This window comes from Ictidomys tridecemlineatus, chromosome 8 (assembly GCF_052094955.1).
Source record: "Ictidomys tridecemlineatus isolate mIctTri1 chromosome 8, mIctTri1.hap1, whole genome shotgun sequence".
NCBI lineage: Eukaryota > Metazoa > Chordata > Mammalia > Rodentia > Sciuridae > Ictidomys > Ictidomys tridecemlineatus.
In genome coordinates this window covers 71,093,957-71,117,448 of record NC_135484.1, presented here as the reverse complement: position 1 = coordinate 71,117,448, position 23,492 = coordinate 71,093,957, and the positions used below count along the sequence as shown (strand labels likewise).

Below are 23,492 nucleotides of genomic sequence, written 5' to 3'. Positions count from 1 at the left end.
TTTCAACACTATCCAGGGCATCTAAAACCCCAATGCTCCTCTGGTTCCCTTACTTGAATGAAAAACCTAAGAAATCTATAGTTACTATGCAAAAGTAACATCTCTGGTTAAGAAAAGTCAGAAATACAAAATTAGGGACAAGGGGCAGAGCTCAGTGGTAAAGCATGTCTTTTTCTAAGGTTTTGAGATGTAATGTTAGTTATTTGGTGACTTTCTATTTCTTTAATGAATGAGCTCAATGCAATGAACCTTCCTCTTAGAATTGCCTTCACAGTGTCTCAGAGATTTTGATATGTTGTTACACTATTCTCATTTACCAATTATTTTATTTCATCCCTGATTTCTTCTGCTATCTAGTCATTCAATATCTATTATTTAGTCTCCAGTGTTAGAGTAGCTTCTTTAATAGTTGATTTCATTATGATCTCATAGAATACAATGTATTATCTTTTTTTTTTTTTTTTGTACATACTAAGAGTTGCTTTTGGTCTAAGATCTGGTCTATTTTAGAGAAGGATCTGTGTGCTGCTGAGAAGTATATATACTTAGTATATATATATATACTTAAGTATATATACTTAGTATATATATATATACTTAAGTATATATACTTAGTATATATACTTAAGTATATATCTGTTAACTCTAAGTTACCAACTATATATTTTAGTTCTATAGCTTCTTTAGTTTTTGTTTGGAGAATCTATCCAGTGGTGACAGAGATGTGTTAAAAACATCCAATATTATTGTGTTGTGTGGTCTATTTGCTTCTTGAAATTAAGAAGAGTTTGTTTGATGAATGCAGATACTCCATTGCTTGGGGCACAAATTTTTACAATTGTTATGTCTGGTTGATGTATAATTCCCATAAGCAGTATGAAATGTCCTTTGTCTCTTCTGATTAGCTTTTGCTTAAAGTCTACTCTACCTGATATGAAGACAGAAACTCCTGCTCATTTACGAGATCCATGTGAGTGATGTTTTTCCCCATCCTATTACCTTCAGTCTATGGATATCTTTGCCTATGAGGAGAGTCTCTAGGTGATGGAATATTGTTAGGCTTTGTTTTTTCATCCAATCTGCCAGTTTATGTCATTTGATGGATGAATTTAGGCCATTTATATTCAATGTTATTATTGAGAAACAATTTTTATTCCCTGTCATTTTATTTCTGGATTTTAATTTGAATTAGTTTCTTCACTGATTGACTATTTTTCTAGAGTAGTTCCTCCTTAGACTGGTTTTCACTTTGTTTTTCACTTCTTCATGAAATATTTTATTGAGTATATTTTGTAGTGCAGGCTTTCATTTAACTTTTATTTATCATGGAAGATTTTTATTTTATCATCAATTATGAAGCTTAATTTTGCTAGGTTATAGTATTCTTGGCAGGTATCCATTTTCTTTCAGAGCTTGGTATATATTATTCTAAGACCTCCTAGCTATGAGAGTCTGTGTTGAGAAATTAGCTGAGATCCAGATTGGTTTCCCTCTAAATATAACCTGATATTTTTCTCTGGAAGTCTTTAAAATTCTATCCTGGTCTGTGGTTGTGGTTCAGTGGTAGACTGCTTGCCTACTGCATGTGGAGCACTGGGTTTGAACCTCAGCACCAAATAAGGAAAAATAAAATAAAATAAAAATGAATGAATGAAATAGAGTATTGTGTCCATCTACAACTAGAAACATTTTTAATTCTATCCTTATTCTGTATTTTATCCCTGATTTCATGCTTTACATCATCCTTTACCTTGCAAATTAGTTTACCTATGTACATTTTAAAATCCTTCTTTGACATTTATTCCACCATGGTGTAGTTGGATTCTGTTATTGAAGTATCTTGGTTTGTTTGGGGCAATTTGTTCCCTTGCTTTTTTATTTTGTTTGTGTGTCTACCTAAGAGTATGGATCTGAGTCAGTAGACATTCTACCTATGGGTTTATAGTGTCCATGAAGTTTTCTAGTAACCTCACTGTTTAGGGGGAGACAAATAAAAACAACAACCAATGCAAAAAATATACAGCATTAAACCAAATAGTTCCTGCTATGACATTAATGATGTTAATTGTCACAATACACAGAAATATAACCAGTTATTGCCTATAATAAAAACAGTAAGTCTGCAAAATGGTTTATAATTTTGAATGGTAGATAGGGAGAGAACAGAAGTGATGTAGGATGTGATGATTATAGAGGAGGAGGAAAGAAGTAAAAAACTAAACAAGGAGTAAAAGAATAGAGATTGTTAGCAGAAGAGAGAATCTAGTGAACAGACACATGAGAAAAATATATGTAAAAATTTTAAAAATTAAGAATATAAAATAATACAAAACTAAGATATATGTATCAAACATCCTCGTCCTCAAAATACTGATCCATGAAAAATGGCTTCAAAAATAATAGAAATGAGGGGCAAAACCAAATATGAATATGTATAATGGTCCATGAACCATTAAGGTCACAAAGAAAAGGTAAAAGAAAGATCTGGATGAAAAGTTAAAGAATTGTTTCCACTGGAATTCAAAAAGTTAAAGACTTGTTTCCATTGGAATTCAAAAGATTCCCAGCTTCCCTCCTTAGCAGTGTTTGGTGAGATCACTGGGATCACCTGGAGGGTGATGCTTGCTCCACTCTCAGAGTAGGGTTGCTGGAAAGAGAGGTAACCCCTAAAGGAAATGTTTAGACTTAGGTAGGCTCCAGGCTCTTTGGTCTGAAGGTTTTAAATAAGCACACCTGCGGTTTTAAATAAGCAATTGCTGGTCCACACTGGAAGAGAATCCCAGGGATCTCCCCTGGGTTCCACTCACATGGTGGAGGAGCCAATTCTTAGTCCACTATGTCACCAGCAGACCCTGCTCTCAGGTTCAGTCCCCAATCTTAGCCTCTCCTGCCCCTGCCCTTCTGAATTCCCAGCGAGGCACATTTCTTCTGCCTGGTCCTGCAAGCAGCTGGATTGGAGAGCGGGGGGCGAGAGCTGGATGGGTTTCCACCACCAGCTGTCCCCTGTGTAAACCTCTCTCCAGGGTTGATTTTCTCCTGGTCACTTAGGCACAGTCTCTGTCCAGTGATGTGGGTTTGCCAGGTCTGTATTTCAGGCCAAACTCAGGCTTGCCAGGAATCAGTTACCCCAGCTGTTGGCCCGTGCCACAGCTGCAAAATGGTTCTTCCCCTGTCCTCCGCAGGCAGCCAGGAGAGATGTGGCTTCTTTCCCACACAAAGATATTGTGCAGCACTCCTTTCAATTTAGTCGGACAGTAGGTTTGATCTCTAAATTCTCTGCACCAAGACATGCCTCCCAAAAATGCAGGTTCCTTTAATTCCTTTACCTTCCACTTTGCTCTCAGATCACTCTGGCTGGTGCCTTTAGCCATGCAACGGCACTGGGGATTTCTTCCTTATTTTATTATATCTAATCTCCCTAGTCCCAGATTTGCTTTGAATGTCCAGTATTAAATTCCAGTAAAGAGCTCCCTGCTTTTCTGTTCACCCACCTTGCTGAGAAGCTGCCCATTTGCTTTCTTGGTTTTATACCATGGAGCAGCCAGGAAAGTAGCATTCTCTATTCTGCCATCTTGACACCCACAGGATTGATTTTTATGATTAAAATTTGCTTTTTCTTCTTATTTTTAATGTTTTAGTTATAGATGGACACAATACCTTTATTTAATTTATATGTGGTGCTGAGGATCAAACCCAGTGCCTCACACATGTTAGGCAAATGTTCTACCACTGAGCTACAATTCCAGCCCTCAAGAGTTGCCTATTCTTGAATTTTATATAAACTGAATCATTTATTATTACTCCTTGCTATCTGGCTTCTTTGCTCTGTATAATGATTTTCACAATCCATATAGTGGTATGAATAAATAACTTATTCCATCTAATTAGTACTATTTTCCCTATATGAATACACCACAATCTATTCATTCACTTGTACATGGATATTTTCATTTTCCCAGCTATCATCATTGAAGTTATGGACTTTTGTGTACAAGAGATTTGGGGACACATTTTCATGCTTTCTCATTAACTAAAGTGGGACTGTTGGGTTATATAGTAACTGTATGCTCAACTAAAAGTAAAAATTTTATACATGCTAAGCACACACTCCATCCAGCTGTACCCACAACCCTAAAACTGTACTTTAAATTTAAAACAATTTCAAAGAAATATTGTAGTGTTTAACTTTAAAAGAAACTTCTCCAAACTAGTTTATCATCTTAGCGGTCCACCAGCAAGCAATGTCTAAGACTTGTAGTTGCTACATTCTTAGTCTTAATTTTAGCCATTCTAGTGGCGGTGGAGCAAGATGTCTCCTGTGCTTTTATTTGCATTTACCTCATGACAAGATTCTGAGATTTTTTTCAGGCATTAAAAAGCCACTCAAATATTTACTTTTATGATACTGCTGATAAAGTCTCTAACTTTCTTCTTTTGTGTGTGTGTGTGTGTGTGTGATGGGGGTTGAACCCAGGGCCTGGTGCTACTACTGAGCTATACCATGATTACTTTCACCTACTGTTAAATTGTATTATTTATTTTATTATTCCATTGTAATGTATAAGTTCTTCTTCTTCTTTTAAATGTGTAAGTTCTTAACATCTTAGTCCTGTTAGAAATGTTTGTGCTATTCTGTCCTGGATTGTGGTTTGACTTCATTTTCATGTTTTGTAAAGTAGGTATTTTACATTTTGATGAATTCAACATTAAGACTTTATGTTATGATGTTTTTAGTGTCCACTCAAAAAAAAAAAAACTCATTGTCTCCCCAAATCTTTTGTCTTTTCTTGCTTACAAAATGTTTTCAGTTGGGCGTACTGATACATAAGAAGCCACTTGAGAAGCTGATGCAGATCACAAATTCAAGGCTTGCCTGGGCAACTTCACAAGACCTATCCCAAAATAAGAGGCTAGGGTGGGGGAGAAATTATGTACTTGGCAGTTTTAGTTTTGACTTTTATGTATACATTTATGATGTACTATTAACTGGTGGGCTTGACAAAAAGTGGAGTCAAGGTTCATTTTCTTCCCCAGTGTTATTATCCTCTCCAGCAAAAATTATCTAAAAGTCTATCTAGGCTGAATGAAGTGTCCCATAACTGTAATCCCAGCTACTCAGCTAAGGCAGGAGGATCTCAAGTAGAGGCCAGTCTTAGCAACTTAGTAAGACTCTGTCTCAAATAGAAAAGAGGGCTGGCGATGCAGTTAAGTGGTAGAGTATGCCTGGATTCAATCCCCAGTGCTGCAACCAAAAAAACCTGATTGTTTGTCTATTCCCTATTTATTTATTTGACAGCCTTATTAAAAACCAATTGACTTTATTATGTGTGAATCTATTTCTGAATTTTCTAATCTTTATACACATCATTATAACAACACCATAGTCTTGGTAACTGCAGCTTTATAGGTTTTGAAATAAGTCAGTTGTGGAAAAAGTAAAAAAAAAAAAAAAAAGAAATAAGTCAGTTAAATCCTCCAACTTTCTCTCTTCCAAAATTGTTTTAGCTATTCTACTTAAATTGTGTCTCATTTTAAACTTTGAAATTATTTTATCTATTTCTGTACACACATACACACATACACACACACACACACACACACACACACACAGCTGAGATTTTAAATGGGTTTGTGTTGAATCTATAGATTAATTTGGGAAAAATCTTATCCTAACCCGTTTCATCCCATCGTCTCAGATCTGGAACACCTATAGTGTACAATATATAAAAATGCAAAATAATAATTACAGAAAATTAATGTAAAAATATATAAGTTCTAGATTTCAGCCTATTTTAACGCACCTATGTCCATTTTATTGAAATATTCACAGAATTAAAAACTTCAGACTCATGAGCTAACAATATCAAGTCTTCCAATTAATAGCATGTTTCCATTTATTTAGGTCTTATTTGTCTTACCAATCTCTTGTAATTTCCAATGTACAGACCTTGTACTACTGTTCTTGTTTTGGACACAGGGTCTTACTAGGTTGCCCAGGATAGTCTCTGACTTACAATCCTTCAGCCTCAGCCTCCTGAGTAATGGGGATTATAGGCATGCACCACCACACCCAGATCCTTATCTGTTTTTTCAACAAATTAATTTCTAGTTTTACTTAATTGCTCTATAATACCTACATTTTCTATTTCATTAATTTTCATTATCATCTTAATAATTCTCTTCCTCTATTTACCTTGGGTTTAATTTGCTCTTCTTTTCTAATTTCCTAATTGGAATACTTATTTTTAAATCATGATTTTTCTTTCCTAAGAATTAATACTATGAAATACCCTCTAATAGTGCTTCAACTGCATTTCACAAATTGGGATACACTGTTTTCAATACAATTCAGTTAAATTCCTCATTTTTTGGTAATGATTTCTTTTTTAATCATCAGTTTTTACAAGTTTTTACTTAATTCTATTATTGAGAGATTTTCTCCAGTGTGGTTACAGAATATATCTTGTATGATTCAATTCTCTTAAATTTAAGAGTTGTCTAATAGTCAGTTGTTATAGTTTAGATATGAGGCACCCCCCCAGACACAATGTCTCATGTATGAGACAATGCAAGAGCACAGGTGAAATGATTAGGTTGTGAGAGCTATAATCTAACCAGTGGATCAATCCACTAATGTGGATTATTTGGGTGGTAACTATATAGGCAGGTAAGTGTGGCTAAACAAAGTAGTTCTCTGGTGATACACATTTGGGGTTTATATTTTGTCCTTGGTGGGCAGAGCTCTCTCCACTTCCTGGTTGTTATGTTCTGAGCTGCTTTCCTCTGCCACAAGCTTCCACCACAAAGTTCTACCTCATCTTGGGCCCAGAGCTTACAGAGTCTGCTGACCATAGACCGAGCCTCTGAAATCATAAGCCAAAATAAACTTTTCCTCAGCGACTCTCATCAGGTATTTTGGTCACAGTGACAAAAAACTAACTAAAACACCAGTAAAGGATCTTTTTGATAACTATTGCAGGTGTACAAAATATATATTCTGCAGTCACTGGATACAACACCCTACAAATGTCAATTAGGTCAAATTCATTGATGTTTTTCAGGTCTTCAACATACTTAATGATGTTCTGGATTTGTTTCATTTATTACTAGAAGAAAAATGATGTTGACATCTCCAGTTATAATTTGAAATTGTCTTTTCTGTCACACTTTGACACTTTGTTTTAAAACTCTGTTATTAGGTACACATGTATTTAGGCTTTTTGATTTTTTGGTAAGCATTACTCTTTTTATTATTATGAAATACCCTTCTTTATCTCCAGTAATATTCTTTCTCTTAAATTTTATTGTCTATAATATTAATACAGCACTCCAATTTCTTTTGATTCCATTTGCATGGATCTCCTTTTCCATCTTTCATTAATTTTTTTAATACTTATTTTTTAGTTTTAGGTGGACACAATATCTTCATTTTATTTTTATGTGGTGCTGAGAACTGAAACCAATGCCTCACACATACTAGGCAAGCACTCTATCACTGAGCCAAAACCCCAGCCACTTTTTCCATCTTTTTATTTTTGTTTCTAAATTTAAAATGCAACTCACCTAATCAGCATACACTTGGGTCTTGCTTTCTTTAATAAAATCTGACAAACTGTTTAACTAGTGTATAATTGATATGACTGAGTTTAAAAATACCATCTTGATGTTTGTACTAGCTTTACTTTTGCCTATTTCTCTTTCTGCATTCTTTTATATTAGTGTTTTCTGGGAAATGGGAAAAATTTATCTACACATGAGTGGTACCAGGGATTGAACCCAGGGCACTTATCCACTGAGCTTCATTCCCAACATTTATTCATTTATTTTAAGAATGGGATTTCCTAAGTTCCTTAGGGCCTTATTAAGTTGCTGAGGTTGGCACTGAACTTGCAATCCTCCTGCCTCAGCCTCCCAAGCTGTTATCTACATTTTTATATACCAAGTTACTTTTAATTAGATACTCAACATAATAGATATTAGTAGTCTAGATTTTATTCTCTTTTTGTTTTTGTTCTAGTAGGCAATCAATCTATGTTCAGAGTAGACTGATTCTTCCAACATTTGTTTTAAATTTTGTTAAGTATGGGTCTAGGAAATTCTCTATTTTAATAAGCAATTTAACCCTATTTTTAAGTTAGGGTCCTTTTGGGTTTTCCACTGATTATCCTGATAGTCAATTGGACTTTCCATTTCAACTGGTAGTAGTTTAGCATCTCCTACAAACCCACATTGCTATTCTTTGCACAGTCTCATGGATTCTCCCTGTACAAACAATTTTATATTCAGCCAAATACTTAACCTGTCCATGCTCCTAGAACTGTTCCTAAATTCCAATGCTCTTCTGAGAATATACTAGCTGTCTCAGCCCCCTGAGACTTTGATCTGTCTTTGTGACTTAGGCACACCACCATTACTGAATTTGAGTTCCTCCTCCTCAAAAAAGGATCCAGTAAGTGTTATAGGCACATATACAGGATAATTTTAGGGATTACCTTATTTTCCTTTGTCAGAGATTGCAGTTTTCTAAGCTGCCTTTTACTCAATGTTTGAAATAGTTTTCGTGTATTTTATCCAGAATTTTCTAGTTGTTTTTTAGCAATAGAACTAATCCAGTACCAGTTATTCTATTATGGCCAAAAAGAGATATGTATTTGACCACAGGGGCTGACTCCAGTCAACAACACTAGGGGGTAATAATTTAAGAAAGCACAGTGTTGCAGGAATATCAAACCCTGGCCAAGGTGGAAAATTAGGCTGTGCAAGGTTTCTTCTTATTTTTACACTACTTTTTTTAATTAATTTTTTTAGTTTGAGGCTGGATAATTCCTTGTCTTGGGTGGCTGTTCTGTAAATTCTAAGGACATTTAGTAACATCCCTGGCCTCTAAGCACTAGATACCAGAAGATTCCCTGCCCCTTCTAGCTCTAATAACCAAAAATGTCTCAAGATTTGCCCCCCTTCCCAAGGGAGGGGGACTGCCCCACCCTGAGAACCAGTAGACTGGCACTTGCTGGACTGGCATGGAAATACATTTCCAGGGTACACTTGTCTAGCATGTAACACCTCCCTTGAATCCCCAGGGTTTGAGTCCCAACATTAAAGGAACAAAGGGAAGACTGTAGGAAAAGGAGTACAATGGCATACCAAGTGGTTTCCCTAGTTTTGTTTTTTTAATTTTTGCAGTGCTAGGGTTTGAACCCAGGGCATCATGTATTAAGCAGAAATTCTTCCACTGAGCTAAACCCCCTGCTCAAGTCATATTCCATTTTTGAAAGATCAGTTTGATTCTGGAAACAATGGGGAGCTTTATGCAAAGCAGTTACAGATTTGGATTTGTCTTATTAATAATTTAATTAAATTAGCAAAATAAAGAATCCATATATTTAAAAACTTACGTTATTAAATTACTAGTTGCTAGAGGAAATGGAGGGTATCAAAGAGTATTATGGAATGACAGGCTAAATACAGAGGTTTTTGTTGTGTTTTTGCAATACTAGGGATTGAACCCAGGGCCTTGCACATGCTAGATTTGCTAGGCAATTGCTCTACCACAAGCTACATTCCCAACTGGATTTTTTTTTTTTTTTTTTAAGACAGGGTCTCTCTAAGTGCCCAGGCTGGCCTCAAACTTCTGATCCTCCAGCATCAGTCTCCCAAGTAGCTGGGATTACAGGCATGTGTCCTGGCAGCTGAAGGTTTCTGAAATATTGACAATGTTCTAAAACTGATGGTAGTGACAGATGCACAATATCTGTGAATCTTTTAACTGTACACTTTTAAATGGAGATACATATGGAATGTAAATTGTATAACAACAAAACTGCTTTTAAAAATAAGAGCAGTGGGGGATATAGCTCAGCAGTAGATCATTTGCCTAGCAAGAATGAGGTCCTGGATTCAATTCTCAGTTAGTGTAGTTAGGTAAATCAGGTCTAATGAGTAAAATGGAAAATGAAGGCCTTGTTGAGAATGGAGTCCTGGAAAGCAAAGCAGCACTTGGGAAATTGAAATGTTAATGTTCCCAAGGCCCATAGCCCATCCCAAAGAAATGTTAATGAAATAGCTCCCAGCAAACAAGGAAATGCTCATCAGAAGCTCCCCTGGCCCTTCAGGCCCAAGATTATGCCTCAGGCCCATCTGCCCCTCACCTTTTTGGTCTCCCCATCTACATTCTATCACTGCAAGATAACAGAACAAAGGACAGGAATGCTGACAGAAATGCCGGAAAGCTGAATGAAGACCTTAGCTATAAAAGAGGGAAGACCTCCCCCCTTCCCACGGATTCTACCTCTTGGGTCCCCTTCTTCCTCCAGGGAGGGGAGAAGTCTTTTCTGCTATCCTTAATAAAGCTTCTACTTTCCACTCTAAACTTGCCTCGGCGTGCTTCTCTGGTGTTATACTAAACAGCGGTAACACCAGCACCACAAAAAAATAATAATAATTACTAGTCCCAGTTACTGGGGAGACTGAGACAAGAGGATCACTTGAGTCTAGGAGTTTGAGACAAGCCTGGGTAACAGAGCCAGACTCAGGTCTCAAAAATAATAACAAGAAGGACAGAGGGTATAGCTATTGTAGAACACTTGTTTAGCCTGCGTGATGCCCTGGGTTTGACCCAGTCCTGCCCCCCCTCAAAAAAAAGGTGTATATGTATGTGTTCATATGTTGTTATAGCTCACATTTCCTGATGACTTCTTACATGCCAGGCAGTATAAGTTCCTTACTCAAATTTTCTAGTCATCACAACAGCCTTATTTATAGTAGTAATAACAGAAATCACTTTTATAAACAGTACTTAATCCTCACCTCAACCCATAAATTAGGCACTATTATCCTCATTTTAGAGATAAGAGAACTGAAGGGGGGGGTTAAGGTGACAAAACTAGTAGCTGATCCTAGAACCCACCTGCTTACCTCTTTCTTCTTTGTGCAATACTAGGGATGGAACCCAGGAATTCATGCAGGTAACACAGGTAAGTCCCTGTAACTACTTTGCAGCTACCATATTTATATGTTTAATAAAAAATCGGAGACCTAGTGGAGTTAAGTAATTTGCACGAGGGAATGAAAGCAATTAAGTAAATGAAAATGGATTTAACCTTCAGTCACACTCCAGTTCCAGGACCCATGCATTCTCCTAAGCACTCTAATCTTCATTAACAGACAATGATCAAGAAGGTAGGAATGGTAGTAGTAGTAGGGATGAAATGAATGAACAGATTCAATAACTTGGAAGTACCAGCAAGATGTCTTGACTCTATATGAAGAAAAACGAATGAAAAAAGTTAAGGAAGGGCTGGAAGTGGTGAGCACATGAGTGCTTGAGGCCCTAGGTTCAATATCCAACATCCCAAAATAACAGAGTTGAGGAGACCCAGTTCTCTATCAGTGACTGGACAGAAGGTGGAATCACCAGCTGAGATGAAAAACAAAAGAAAGCAGCATATACTAAAAAGTGCTTCAGATCCCACTGAGAATTGACATTTTAAAAGTTTCTGCAACTTTCCAGTAAAAATATTTGCTTCCAAAAAAATAGAAATTAGGATGGACAATAAAATCAACTCTTCTCTAAGTGAAATGCATCAAATTATTACCCAGAATGGAAAAGAACAAAAGGAAGATACAATATTTCAAACTCCTTAAGAAAAATGAACTTTTTAGTTGGGAAGCATTGCTATACAATACTCAGAATCTACTCGAGTGATTCTTATATTTCAGTGTATCAGATTCCCTAAAACTTATCTAATAAAGGCTACAAACCATTTATTAATTTTCACCACCCCCAACACACTGATATTAATTTTTTTTCTTCAGTGCCAGGAACTGAACCCAGGGCCTCCTGCATGCTAAGCCTATGTTCTTTCACTGAACTACACCTCCAGACTACATCCAATTACTGTGGTAGGAAGTCAGAAATCCCTTGAAATTGGTCACAGAACCCTAGACTCAGAACCTGTCCTCTAAATTCTAAGCTCACTTACAGAAAGATAACCTCTAGTGACAACACAAAATTCAGGAATCTTTCACAAGCTCAGTTCATCGAAATTGATTATCTCCTTCATTAGTAAAACCCACCAAAAACCTGTTTCGTCTCTAGACCATCAATTAGCATTAGATCCTATTCATTGCAACTTTGCTAAGGGCCTGGGGGCTAGGAACCTAGGTAGCAGATTCAATTCCCTTTTGCTTCTCAGGTGCAATTTGTTATCATCATACAAATATGCCCCTTAGTTGGGGGTGTAGTTCGGTGTTAGTGTGTGTGCCGAGCAAGCATGAAGCCTTTGGTTCAATCCCCAGCACCTTCCACACCTCCATCCCCAAAAAGGGGGTGGGGAGGAGTACCTCTCCTATGAGTTCACCGTCCTTCTAAATAGCTTAGGTCCCTCAATCCCTCACCCAAAATAAAGCTGTTGCTTCCTTAGGCACAGCAGAAACGCCATCGATACTCATTTGTGAGTCAGAGAGAAGAGACTAGGAAAAAATACACATACTCGCGCTCAGCCAAGCTAACACCCGAAGCTGGACTACGCACACTAAGGTAATATACGCGTCAAAAGAGCAAAGACGTCATCTCAACTTCAAAACTCAACCACATACCTTTCAGAACGGCACCCCGGCCACACTGCCTGAGCATTGCAGAGGGGTCGACGTGCTGGAGAGGGGAAAGGGAAGGCTCCCCCAGGAAGGCTCCTTCCAGTCGCCTCAAACACGTGCGGACGCCTCTGCCACCGTCCAGCCACCGTCCAGCCACCGCCAGCAGCCAGAGTAACAAGACGCCGCAGCGCACCCAGGGGCAACCAGGGTCTGCCCCACGCTTTCCCTCTCCCTCATTTCCTTACCTGCTTGGCCAAGAATCTGCCCAGCTCACTGCGGCTCTTCTCGTTCTTGGCAGCGATTAACCGCAGTGGTGTGGCCGCCACCTCCAGTAAGAGATGCTCCATGATCCTAGGCCCTCTGTGCTGGGGGACCCCAGCGCTCACTGCTTCGTGCTCAGAGATTGCGAGCTGCCAAGGTTCCAGCGCCCGAACCTCCACCCACTACTCCCCTAGGGATAGTGGCCGCCGCCGCCGCTCCGCGGAGATCTGGCGAACAGCAAAGCACACGTGGGGGAGCACGCCGCGCGGCGCGTCATCAGCAAGCGACGCGGATGGCGGGCACTACCGGCCTCGCCCCCCCGGCGGAGGAAACGCCTACGTCACTATCGCGCCAGTTCCGGGAGCGGAATGGAAGCCGAAGTGACTTTTGAGAGATGAATTCCTGAGTGATGGGTGCTCTCAGACACAGTGCGTGACAGGACAGACAAAAGACTCCGCCAAACCAGGAAATAAGGGAGCTATAGGGGCGTGTGGTCTCAGCGATGCCTCCCTCCGCCTCAACACAGAAAAAGATAAAACGTGAAACAGAAGTGGATTTGCCTTCTAAGCCTCTAGGATACTACCGGAATCTGCATATATAGATAAACACAGCCCTTGAAGTGTACATATAAATATTGACAATAATTTCAATTAGATAATATTTTAAAGTATGATATATACATTGAAGAATATTCTGAAGGACCGGGCCTGCCTGTAATCCCCAGCTGCTCAGAAGGCTGAGGCAAGAAGACCATAAGTCCGAGACCAGCCTCAGCAACTGAGAATCTGTCATAAAATATTGCAGATAGTATGAGGATGGACAAAATGTGGGCGGGTGGCACTCGCCTAATCCCAGTGATTCCGCAGGTTGAGGCAGGACGATCCAAAGTTCAAGGCCAGCAACTTGGTAAGACCCTGTCTCTAAGAAATAAAAAGGGGGACTAGGGTTGTAGCTCAGTGATAGAGCACTTGCCTTTCACATGCAACGCATGGGTTCCATCCTCAGCACCACATAAAAATAAGTTAATAAAATAAAGGTATTGTGTCCATCTACAACTAAAACAAAAAATATTTTTTTAAAAAAAGAAGAAGAAATAAAATGGGTTGGGGAATGTAAGTAAAAATAGCTGTGTGCGGTGGCATATGCCTGTATTCCAGAAGCTGGGGACACTGAAGCAAGAGGATTCCAACTTCAAAGCCAACCTCAGCAATTTAGCCAATCCCTATTTCAAAAGGGCTGGGATGTGGCTCAGTGGTTAAACGCCCAATACCCAAAATTAAAAAATAGAAAGATTGACAATATTAGCATATCACTTTTGCCATCACCAGTTAATTAATTGATACAGGCAATAGGTATCAGTGCCTGCTAATAGCTCAAAAGGAACAAAACCCCAGAATTTAGATGGTTCTCCAAGAAGAACATAATACAACCTATGATATAGCCAAAATTAGATGGTTCTCCCAGAAGAACATAATACAACCTATGATATAGCCAAAAGGATCGAATCTCTGGATTCAGCTGTCAATTTGCAGAAAATAAAGAGGACATAAGAATATGTTAAACTGCATCATGAATATGTAATCGGAAAAATTGACTGTTGGAAATGCTACAGGTCAAAAGCTCAGGTTCTTCAAGAGATAAATAAAAAGGAAAAGGAAAGCCTGTGAGCGAAAACTCTGTATGATAAGAAACAGCAATGGACTGAATGTGCCTCCCACCAGATATCATATGTTGATATTTAGAGGTGGAGTCTTTTAGTCTTTTAGAGGCAATTAGGTTTAAATGAAGTCATGAGAGTTAGTATTCTTATAAGAGGAAGAGACAAGAGTCTTTTCTCCAGGCCACCAGAACATAAATAAATTTGATTAAGCCCAGTGTGGTAGTCCATGCCTATAGTCACATATACTTTAAGTTATAAGGCTAGTCTGGGCAACTTAGGAAAAAACTTCCTTAAAAAAAAATATAACAGGGCTGGGGACCTAACTCAGTGTACAGTGCTTGCCTACTATGTGGGGGGCCCTGGGTTCAATTCCCAGGGTATATAAACACACACACACACACACACACACACACACACACACACACACACGAAGATATGAAGGAATAATTATGGGGAAATCTTAACAGTGGTTATTTCTGAAAAAGCAGAATGGATAATTTAAAAAACACATAGAAGCCAGATCTTGTGGTGTGCACTTGTAGTCCTAGCTACAAGTGAAGCAGGATTGTAAATTAAATTAAAGGCAGCTTTGGCAACAGAATGAGAATCTGTCTCAAATACAAAACTACTTAAAGAAAAAAAAACAGACATAAATTGTGTATGTGTGTGTGTGTGTGTGTGTGTGTGTATACATTCCGCAGTGATAGAGATCAATTCCACAACCTCATGCATGATAGGCATGCTAGCTAGGCAAGTGGTCCACACTGATCTACACCCCCAGCCCAAAATATATTAAATTTAAATCAATAACAATATTATCTTAGTGTGTTCAGTCACTAAGTCTATGGTATTGACACCACAGACTGGGTGGATTATGACAACAAAAATTTATTTCTTTCATCTCTAGAGACTGGGAAGCCCAAGATCAAAGCAAATTTGGTGTCTGGCAAGGGCCCACTTCCTGGCTTATAAATGGCATGGAAATGCAGAAAAGAGGAAGGAGCTCTTTGAAGTCTTTTATAAGGGCACTAATCATTCATGATGGTTTTGTGAGAAATAGTAAGCCTAATGGTCCATTTTCAGAATATAGTATGTAACCTTAGTTGGAATGTAAGATCCAATCCTAGCCATTTGAGCTTCCCAACCTGTATCCAATTGTGGCTATTTTAACTATAGCCCTTCCCTTCACCCTCCCCAATTTTAGAGTTAGCCAATTGTGTAGATGGCAACCCCAAGCTCTTCCTATCAGAGCAAAGGGCAGCTTCTCATTCAGGATAAAAAGAGGCAGTCTGCCCACCCAAGTGTGTTTGCTTGCTAGACTTAGTTCAGTAGCACACCCTTCTGCAGAAGTAAATGTTGCCTTGCTGAGGCACCTTGGTATTTTTAACAGTTGCACCCTCTTGACCGAATCACTTATCAAAGGCCTCATCTTTTAATATCCATGTCGTAGGTTAGCATTTCAACAAATGAATTTTGGCACCAAGTTTTAATAAGGATGTGCAGAGCAATAAGTAATCTCATGCAAAACTGGTGACTATGAAAACCGATAAAACCACTTTAGAAAATGTGTAGCACTATCTACTAAAGCTGAATACATGCACACCTTATGCATACCCAATTACTCTTTAAGGTATAATACCAAGATAAGTCTATAAATATTTGTACCAAAACATGTGTTAAAGAATGTAAATAATAACAACAAAAATCCAATTTAAAAACAGGAAAAGAACTTAGACATTTTCCCAAAGATACACAGGTGGCAATAAGTACATGAAAAGGGCCAGGTGTGGTAGCAGACGCCTGTAATCCCAGTGGCTTGAGAGGCTGAGACAGGAGGATGGAGAGTTCAAAGCCAGCCTCAGCAATAGCAAGGCACTAAGCAACTCAGTGAGACCTTGTCTCTAAATAAAACACAAAATAGAGCTGGAGATATGGCTCTGTGGTTGAGTGCCCCTGAGTTCAATCCCTGATACCAAAAAAAAAGTAATTAAAAAGATGTTCAAGGGCTGGGGATGTGGCTCAAGCGGTAGCGCGCTCGCCTGGCGTGCGTGCGGCCCGGGTTTGATCCCCAGCACCACATACCAACAAAGATGTTGTGTCTGCCGAGAACTAAAAAACTAAAAATAAATATTAAAAATTCTCTCAAAAAAAAGATGTTCAATATCACTATGTGGAAATGCAAATCAAAATCATAATCATAATCATACTTCACACCCATTAGGATGGTTATTATTATTTGAGAGAAGGGAGGGAGGGAAACAAGTGTTAGTAAAGATTTGTGGTAATGGAACCCTTATGCATTATGAGTGGGAAGATAAAATGGGGAAGCCATGTGGACTACTATAAAAAATAATTTAAAAATTAAACAGTGGGGCTGGGATTGTGGCTCAGCAGTAGAGTGCTCACCTAGCACATGCGAGGCCCTGGGTTCGATCCTCAGCACCACATAAAAATAAAATAAAGATATAAAAAAATTAAATAGTGGGGTATGATGGCGCATGCCTGTAATCCCAGCAGCTCGGGAGGCTGAGACTGGAGGTCTGGAGTTCAAAGCCAGCCTCAGCAATGGCAAGGTGCTAAACTACTCAGTGAAACCCTGTCTCTAAATAAAATACAAAATAGGTCTGGGATATGGCTCTGTGGTTGAGTACCCCTGAGCTCAATCCCCAGTACCTAAAAATAAATAAATAAATAAATAACCATACAATCCAGCATTTTAGGGACTTCCACTTTAGAGACTCAAATATTTATGCACCCTTTTCAATATTATTTGCAATATTCTAGAGGTGGAAACAATCCAAATGTCAAATGATAAAAAATGTGGTGGACATATACCATGGAATATTATTTAGGCTTAAAATAAGTTAGTGCTGGAGTTGTAGGTCAGGGAAAGAGTGCTTGATGCCCAGCACTGGAGAAAAAAAAAAAAAGAAGAAGGGGAGAGGGATAGAAGGAAAGGAAAGAAGGAAGTTCTGGGCCAGATGGCCAAAGCACAGTTCCATACCTACAGCACCTTTGTGAACATGTGAGCAAGTTGAACCTGATAGCTGAAGGAGAGAGTCATTTCAGACACTATGCTTGGGACTCACTCTGCTCTCAGTGAGTAAACTCAGAGAACTCTTCAGAACTAGATGAACTCAAAATTATTTAAGAAGTGCAGAGTATTGAGGAGTGAAAATGGAACCCCTAAACAAACTAGATGGAAATAATAAAGCATAGCTGTTTTAAATCAGTGGTGGATAAAAGATTTAAAATAGCAGCTTTTACCAACACACAGAAACTATTCTCATCACTACTCCTTGAAGAAAATACCCATTAAATTTCTAATTATTGCAGATAAAAATAATATGAATCTTTTTCAAAATAACCTGATACTTAGAAAAGGCTCTGGTATTCAGAATTCATAATATTATCCATGGTAAAAACTAGATATATAAAAATTATGTAATGAGGGCTGAAGTTGTGGCTCAATGATAGAGCACTCACCTAGCACAAGGGAGGCACTGGGTTTGATCCTCAGCACCACATAAAAATAAACAAATACATAAATATAAACAAATAAATAAAGGTATCATGTCTGTTTACAACTTGAAAAATATTTTTTAATTATGTAATGTAAGGACAACACTATAACCTTAATTCTTATATAGTATTATTAACTCACATTCACTCCTGCATTTGAGTCAAAATACTTACTGATTTTTTTCATTGGCAATAATTATGAGTGCAAAAAAGTTTCCTAGTTGTACAATCAAATGAAAAATTATACTATCTTAATTTTGCAATAGATTGTAATTTCTGGTGTCATTTTTATACAACAAAGCAAAAGCTTAATGGCAAAATAAGAAACAAAATAGCCAAAATTCTTCATTTAACAAAAAGGAAATTCAGACACATGCCACAACACAGATGAAACTTAAAGATATAGTGCTAAGTGAAATAAGCCAGACACAAAAGGATACATGTATGATTCCACTTATATCAGATACCTAGTACAGTCATATTCACAGACATTAAAAAAATAGAACAATGATTACCAGTAGCTGGAGCAAAGGGAATGAAAAATTACTATTTAATGGTTTCCATTTAGGCACATGAAAAAGATATGAAAATGGACATTGGTGCTGATCACACAATATGAATGTACTTATATTTAATGCTACTAAACTGTACTTATAAAATGATTGAAATACAGAATTTTATATTTGTGTGTGTGTGTGTGTGTGTGTGTGTGCGCGCGAGCGCATGTGTGTGTGTTTTACTGGGAATTAAAACCAAGGCCTGGGGTTCAGGATGTGGCTCAAGTGGTAGTGCACTCACCTGGCATGCATGAGGCTCTGGGTTCAATCCTCAGCACCACATAAAAATACAAAATTGTGTCTATCTAAAACTAAAAAATAAATATTTAAAAAATAAAAATAAAAATAAATAAAACCAAGGCCTCACCCATGTTAAGGAAGCACTCTACCACTGAGCTCCATCTCTAGTCTTTTTTTTTTTTTTTTTTTTTAAAGAGAGAGAGAGAATTTTTAATATTTATTTTTTAGTTCTCGGCGGACACAACATCTTTGTTGGTATGTGGTGCTGAGGATCGAACCCGGGCCGCACGCATGCCAGGCGAGCGCACTACCGCTTGAACCACATCCTCAGCCCGTCTTTTTTGTTCTTATTTCAGACAGGGTCTCACTAAGTTGTCAACGCTGGCCTGGAACTTGGAATCCTCCTGCCACAGCCTCCTAAGTAGCCAGGATCATAATAAGCATGCCCCACCACACCCAGCCATAATTTTTTCCCCCAAACTGCATACAGCACTATTTCTAACAACCCCAAACTGGAACATAGTCATCTGTGACAGTAGGATATATTAATTGTTATATATTCATCCAATTGAACTATATAGCAATGAGAATGTTCTATTGCTACACTAAACACAGGAATGAATCTTATATACTGCTTAACAAAATAGTGAAATAATTTGAGTATGAATATTATTATGAATCTATTTGAAAAATTCAAAAATAAGCAAAACAAACCCATAGTAGTAATATCTATAGGCAGAAGAAAGGGTTATAACTAGGCACAGGAATGGGGAGGGATTTTGGAGCATGGTAATATTCAAGTTTTTGACCTAGATGGGGGTTATAGAAGTGTTCACTTTGTAAAAATTCACCAAGAAATTCACATTTCTTTTATGTACTTTTGCATGTGTCATAATTCAATTTAAGAGATTTTTTTCTTTTTTGGTACCAGGGATTGAACTCAGGGGTACTTAACCACTGAACCACTGCTACAGTCTGGCTGGGCACAATTCATGAGCCACTTATCAAGCAGAAAGGAACTTTATTTTTAGAACACACACACAGCACCACAGGAGCTCTTCAGGAATTCCCTCAGAGCCCAACTGCCACCACCGGCTTCCCATGAGCCTCTCAACCCCCCACTCCTCCTGCTCTAGAGGCCGATTGGCTGGGTCCCATGGGCGGAGCCAAAAGAGTCCCCCAGTGAGCAGCTCCATATATCATATATGATGAGCGCTCATGAAAAAATGGATCCAAATATTTTTTTATTCACGATTTAAATGATTTAATCAGCTGTTGAGGATTGTTTTAATATGTGAACAAAAAAGGAGGTTAACAGATCTGTTTGTTTACTTTCACCTTTCCTTTTCATTATATTTGATAATTCTGTTCAGGATAATGCAAATTGTTCAGAAAATTGTTTTCTTTTAGTGCCTGCTGGAATGTTACATAATTTTTTCTTTAGCCATTATTGCCAGAATTCCTATCTTCATCCCAGTGCCGGTGAAGACAAAGATAAAACCAATCTACAGCTTCTGCAATAGCTATCACTGAACTGCTTGCAGAACTTGCCTGACTGTGTATCACTTGTATATATTGTGAACTATCTGTTGGTGCAGCGACTTGTGGTAGTGTTGGGGTATTTTTGCTGATGGTGTCATGGGTGGTACAATTTTTCCAAAAGGAGCCATCAATTTGCTTGGTGTATCCTCCTCCCTTCTGCTTGTGATGGTCATTCAGCTAAAATTCGGGGGCCAACAGAGGTGAGGCAAAGAACCTCACCACCACCCCCACCCCGCTGGTGTGGCTGTATGCTGGACAGGTAGTCAATGACGGGTAAGATCCAATTGCAATGGTACCAACCTAAGTCAGGAGGCTGACGCCTTGAGGTCAGCTCATCAGATGATGGGTAAGGACCATATGTAGTATTGGACAACCTAAGGTAGGCACGGTCCCTAAGCCACATGCTTGCTGTTTAAACACAGAGAGGGAGATGTTGAGAGCCACAGCTGAAGGGGCCCCAGCAAACTTCCAGCTGATTGGCTCACAGTGGCCCCAGCAAATTTCCAGCTGATTGGCTCACCGTGGCCCCAGCAAACTTCCAGCTGCCAGCTGATTGGCTCCTCTGTGGTGATGCTCATTGGGCTGTTTCCCTGCCCTTTCAGACCATGGAGCTACTCATTGGGGGACTCTTTTGGCTCCGCCCACATGACTCATCCAATCGGCCTCAAGAGCAGGAGGAATTGGGGGTTGAGAGGCTCATGGGAAGCCGGTGGTGGCAGCTGGGCTCTGAGGGAATTCCTGAAAAGCTCCTGTGGTGCGGTGTGTGTGTTCTAAAAATAAAGTTCGTTTCTGCTTGATAAGTGGCTCGTGAATTGTGCCCAGCCAGACTGCGGCAAGCCACATCCCCAGCCCTTTGATATTTTGAGACAGGGTCTCATTAAGTTGCTTAAGCTGGCTTTGAACTTGTGATCCTCCTAAACTCTGCCTTCCAAGTTGCTGGGATTACAAGCCTGTGACACTGCCCAGCAAAAAGTTGGATGTTTTTATTTCTTTATAACTTTATTTGGTACCAATGAGCTACATTTCCAGCCCTTCTTTTTACTTTGAGACAGTATGACAAGTTGCCAAGGTTGGCCTTGAATTTGCAACCTTCTGTTTCAGTCTCTTAAGTAGCTGGGATTACAGGCATGTGCCACCATGAATAAGCTTAGTATTTATATTCATCCTAACAAGACAAGAACTTGCCTCCTCCATCTCTTCTACTTCATGTTGACAGTTTGAATTCATTAATTTTGACTTACTGTAGATGTATTTCCTTCCCCCTCTCCCCCCCCATATACAATTACCAAGATATCTGACTACTAAATTATCCCCCTAGCTTTCCTAATATCTCTGGACTTGTTTTCTTCTTGAATATTTTTCCCCAAAATTTTAACATGTACTTTTGAGTGGTAAATATTAATGCTTTTATTAAACCCTCACATCTTAAAGACAAATTGCTACAAAATTTCAAGTCCCGTACTTTAAAAATATTACACTCTGCTCCTACTGCTCAGGATTGAGAAGACTCAGGTCAATCTGATTCCTTTCTTTATACATTTACTCTACATAAAAGCTTTAAGATTTTTCTCATTATCTTTGATACTCTTACATTTCAGTATATGTCTATATGTGGATATTTTCTCTTTTCACTCTGGCCCTTTCTATCTCTATTTAAACTTTTTCTCTAAGTCTCCTTTATTTCCTGAATGTTGGCATATCCGTCTTCCATGTCACTTAAATTATTTTCACAGTTCCAAGTTACCTTTTTTAAAAAATCAAAACTTCCTTCTGGAGTTTTCTAGATTGATTTTTCAACTCAACTTATTCTTCAGTTGTATCTATTTTTATTCCATTCAATTTTTTCTTTATTTTATAAAGAGAAACCAGAGTATGTGGGGTTGTTTTTCACTACAGGAGAATGAACTGAGGCAAGTCTGAGCTATATTCTCAACCCTTTTAATTTTTTTAAAATTTGTTCTTATATTAGGGATTCAATCAGAGGCTCTCTACCTCAACTTTTATTTCCAGGATCCTTCACCTTTTTTTTTTTTTTTTTAAACAAGGTCTCACTAAGTTGCTAATGCTGCCCTCAAATTTGCAATGTTCCTGCCATCGTCTCCAGAGTAGCAAGACATACACCTCATTTTTTTTTTTTTTTTTTGGTACCAGGGATTGAACCCAGTGGTGCTTACCACTGATTTGCATCCCCAGCCCTTTTTTTTTTTAATATTTTGAGACAGGATCTCACTGAATTGCTTAGGGCCTTAATCAGTTGCTGAGACCAGCTATGAACTTGAGATCCTCATGCCACAGTCTCTCAAGTTGCTGGGATTACAGGCACATGCCACCGTGCCCTGCTAGAGTACATGTTCTTGATTTTATTTTTATTTATTATTATTATTATTATTATTGGTACTGGGGTTTGAATTCCCAGGGTGCTTTACCACTAAGCCACATCCCCAGTCCTTTTAACTTTTTATTTTAAAGCAGGATCTCACTAAGTTGCTTAGCATCTCACTAAATTGCTGAGGCTGGTCTTGATCTTGTAAGCCTCCTGCATTAGTCTCCTGAGCCTCTGGGATTACAGGCATGCACCACTACTCCCAGCTCTTAATTTTAAATGTGTGTCATTTTTTTCTTATTTTTATGTTACATTGGTAAACCTTTTTTTAATGTTTATTATCTTTGACTTAGATTCTGCAGGTCTTATAAAATCCAATTTGTATTCTTTTGAACCAGTAGCTTCCCTTAATCATCACTCTGCTTATGAACTCTGTGTGTGTGTGTTTTGCTGAGGATTGAACCCAGGGCCTATGCATATGAGGCAACTGAGCTATATCCCCAGCCCCTTATGAACTCTTTTAAGGGATGATAAAGATGATAGTATGCACTGGAGAAAGACTGATGACCAGCACTCTAATTTATGATGGACTTCCAAAGACAGGAAAAAGGACAAGCTCAATTGTTAGTGGCTAGACACCAATAATTAATTATTCCACTTTATTATCTACTGAGCAATGCTTTAGGCTAGGACTTCCCCTTAGGACATTCTGGGATAAATGACAATGGAAAAATATACAGCCTAGAGTCTAGAGCCTAGATTGTAATTCACCAGTCCTGATACTGGAGGGGGA

At 38.5% G+C, this 23,492-nt stretch overlaps 1 protein-coding gene across 2 annotated transcripts in view; it reads right to left on the bottom strand.

The window, feature by feature from the left end:
• Positions 1-13,115, bottom strand: part of Mdn1 (midasin AAA ATPase 1) — a 144,585-nt gene extending 131,470 nt beyond the window's left edge. Inside the window, exon 1 of one of the 2 annotated variants that reach the window (XR_013425006.1) lies at positions 12,840-13,115. Coding sequence is in view for 1 of the 2 variants with exons in the window: in XM_078019614.1 (XP_077875740.1) it covers positions 12,840-12,941 (102 nt within the window). In the remaining variant the exon portion in view is untranslated. The remainder of the gene's footprint in view (positions 1-12,839) is intronic. The other variant, XM_078019614.1, reaches the window with a different exon arrangement.
• Between the last annotated feature and the right edge of the window lie 10,377 nt (positions 13,116-23,492).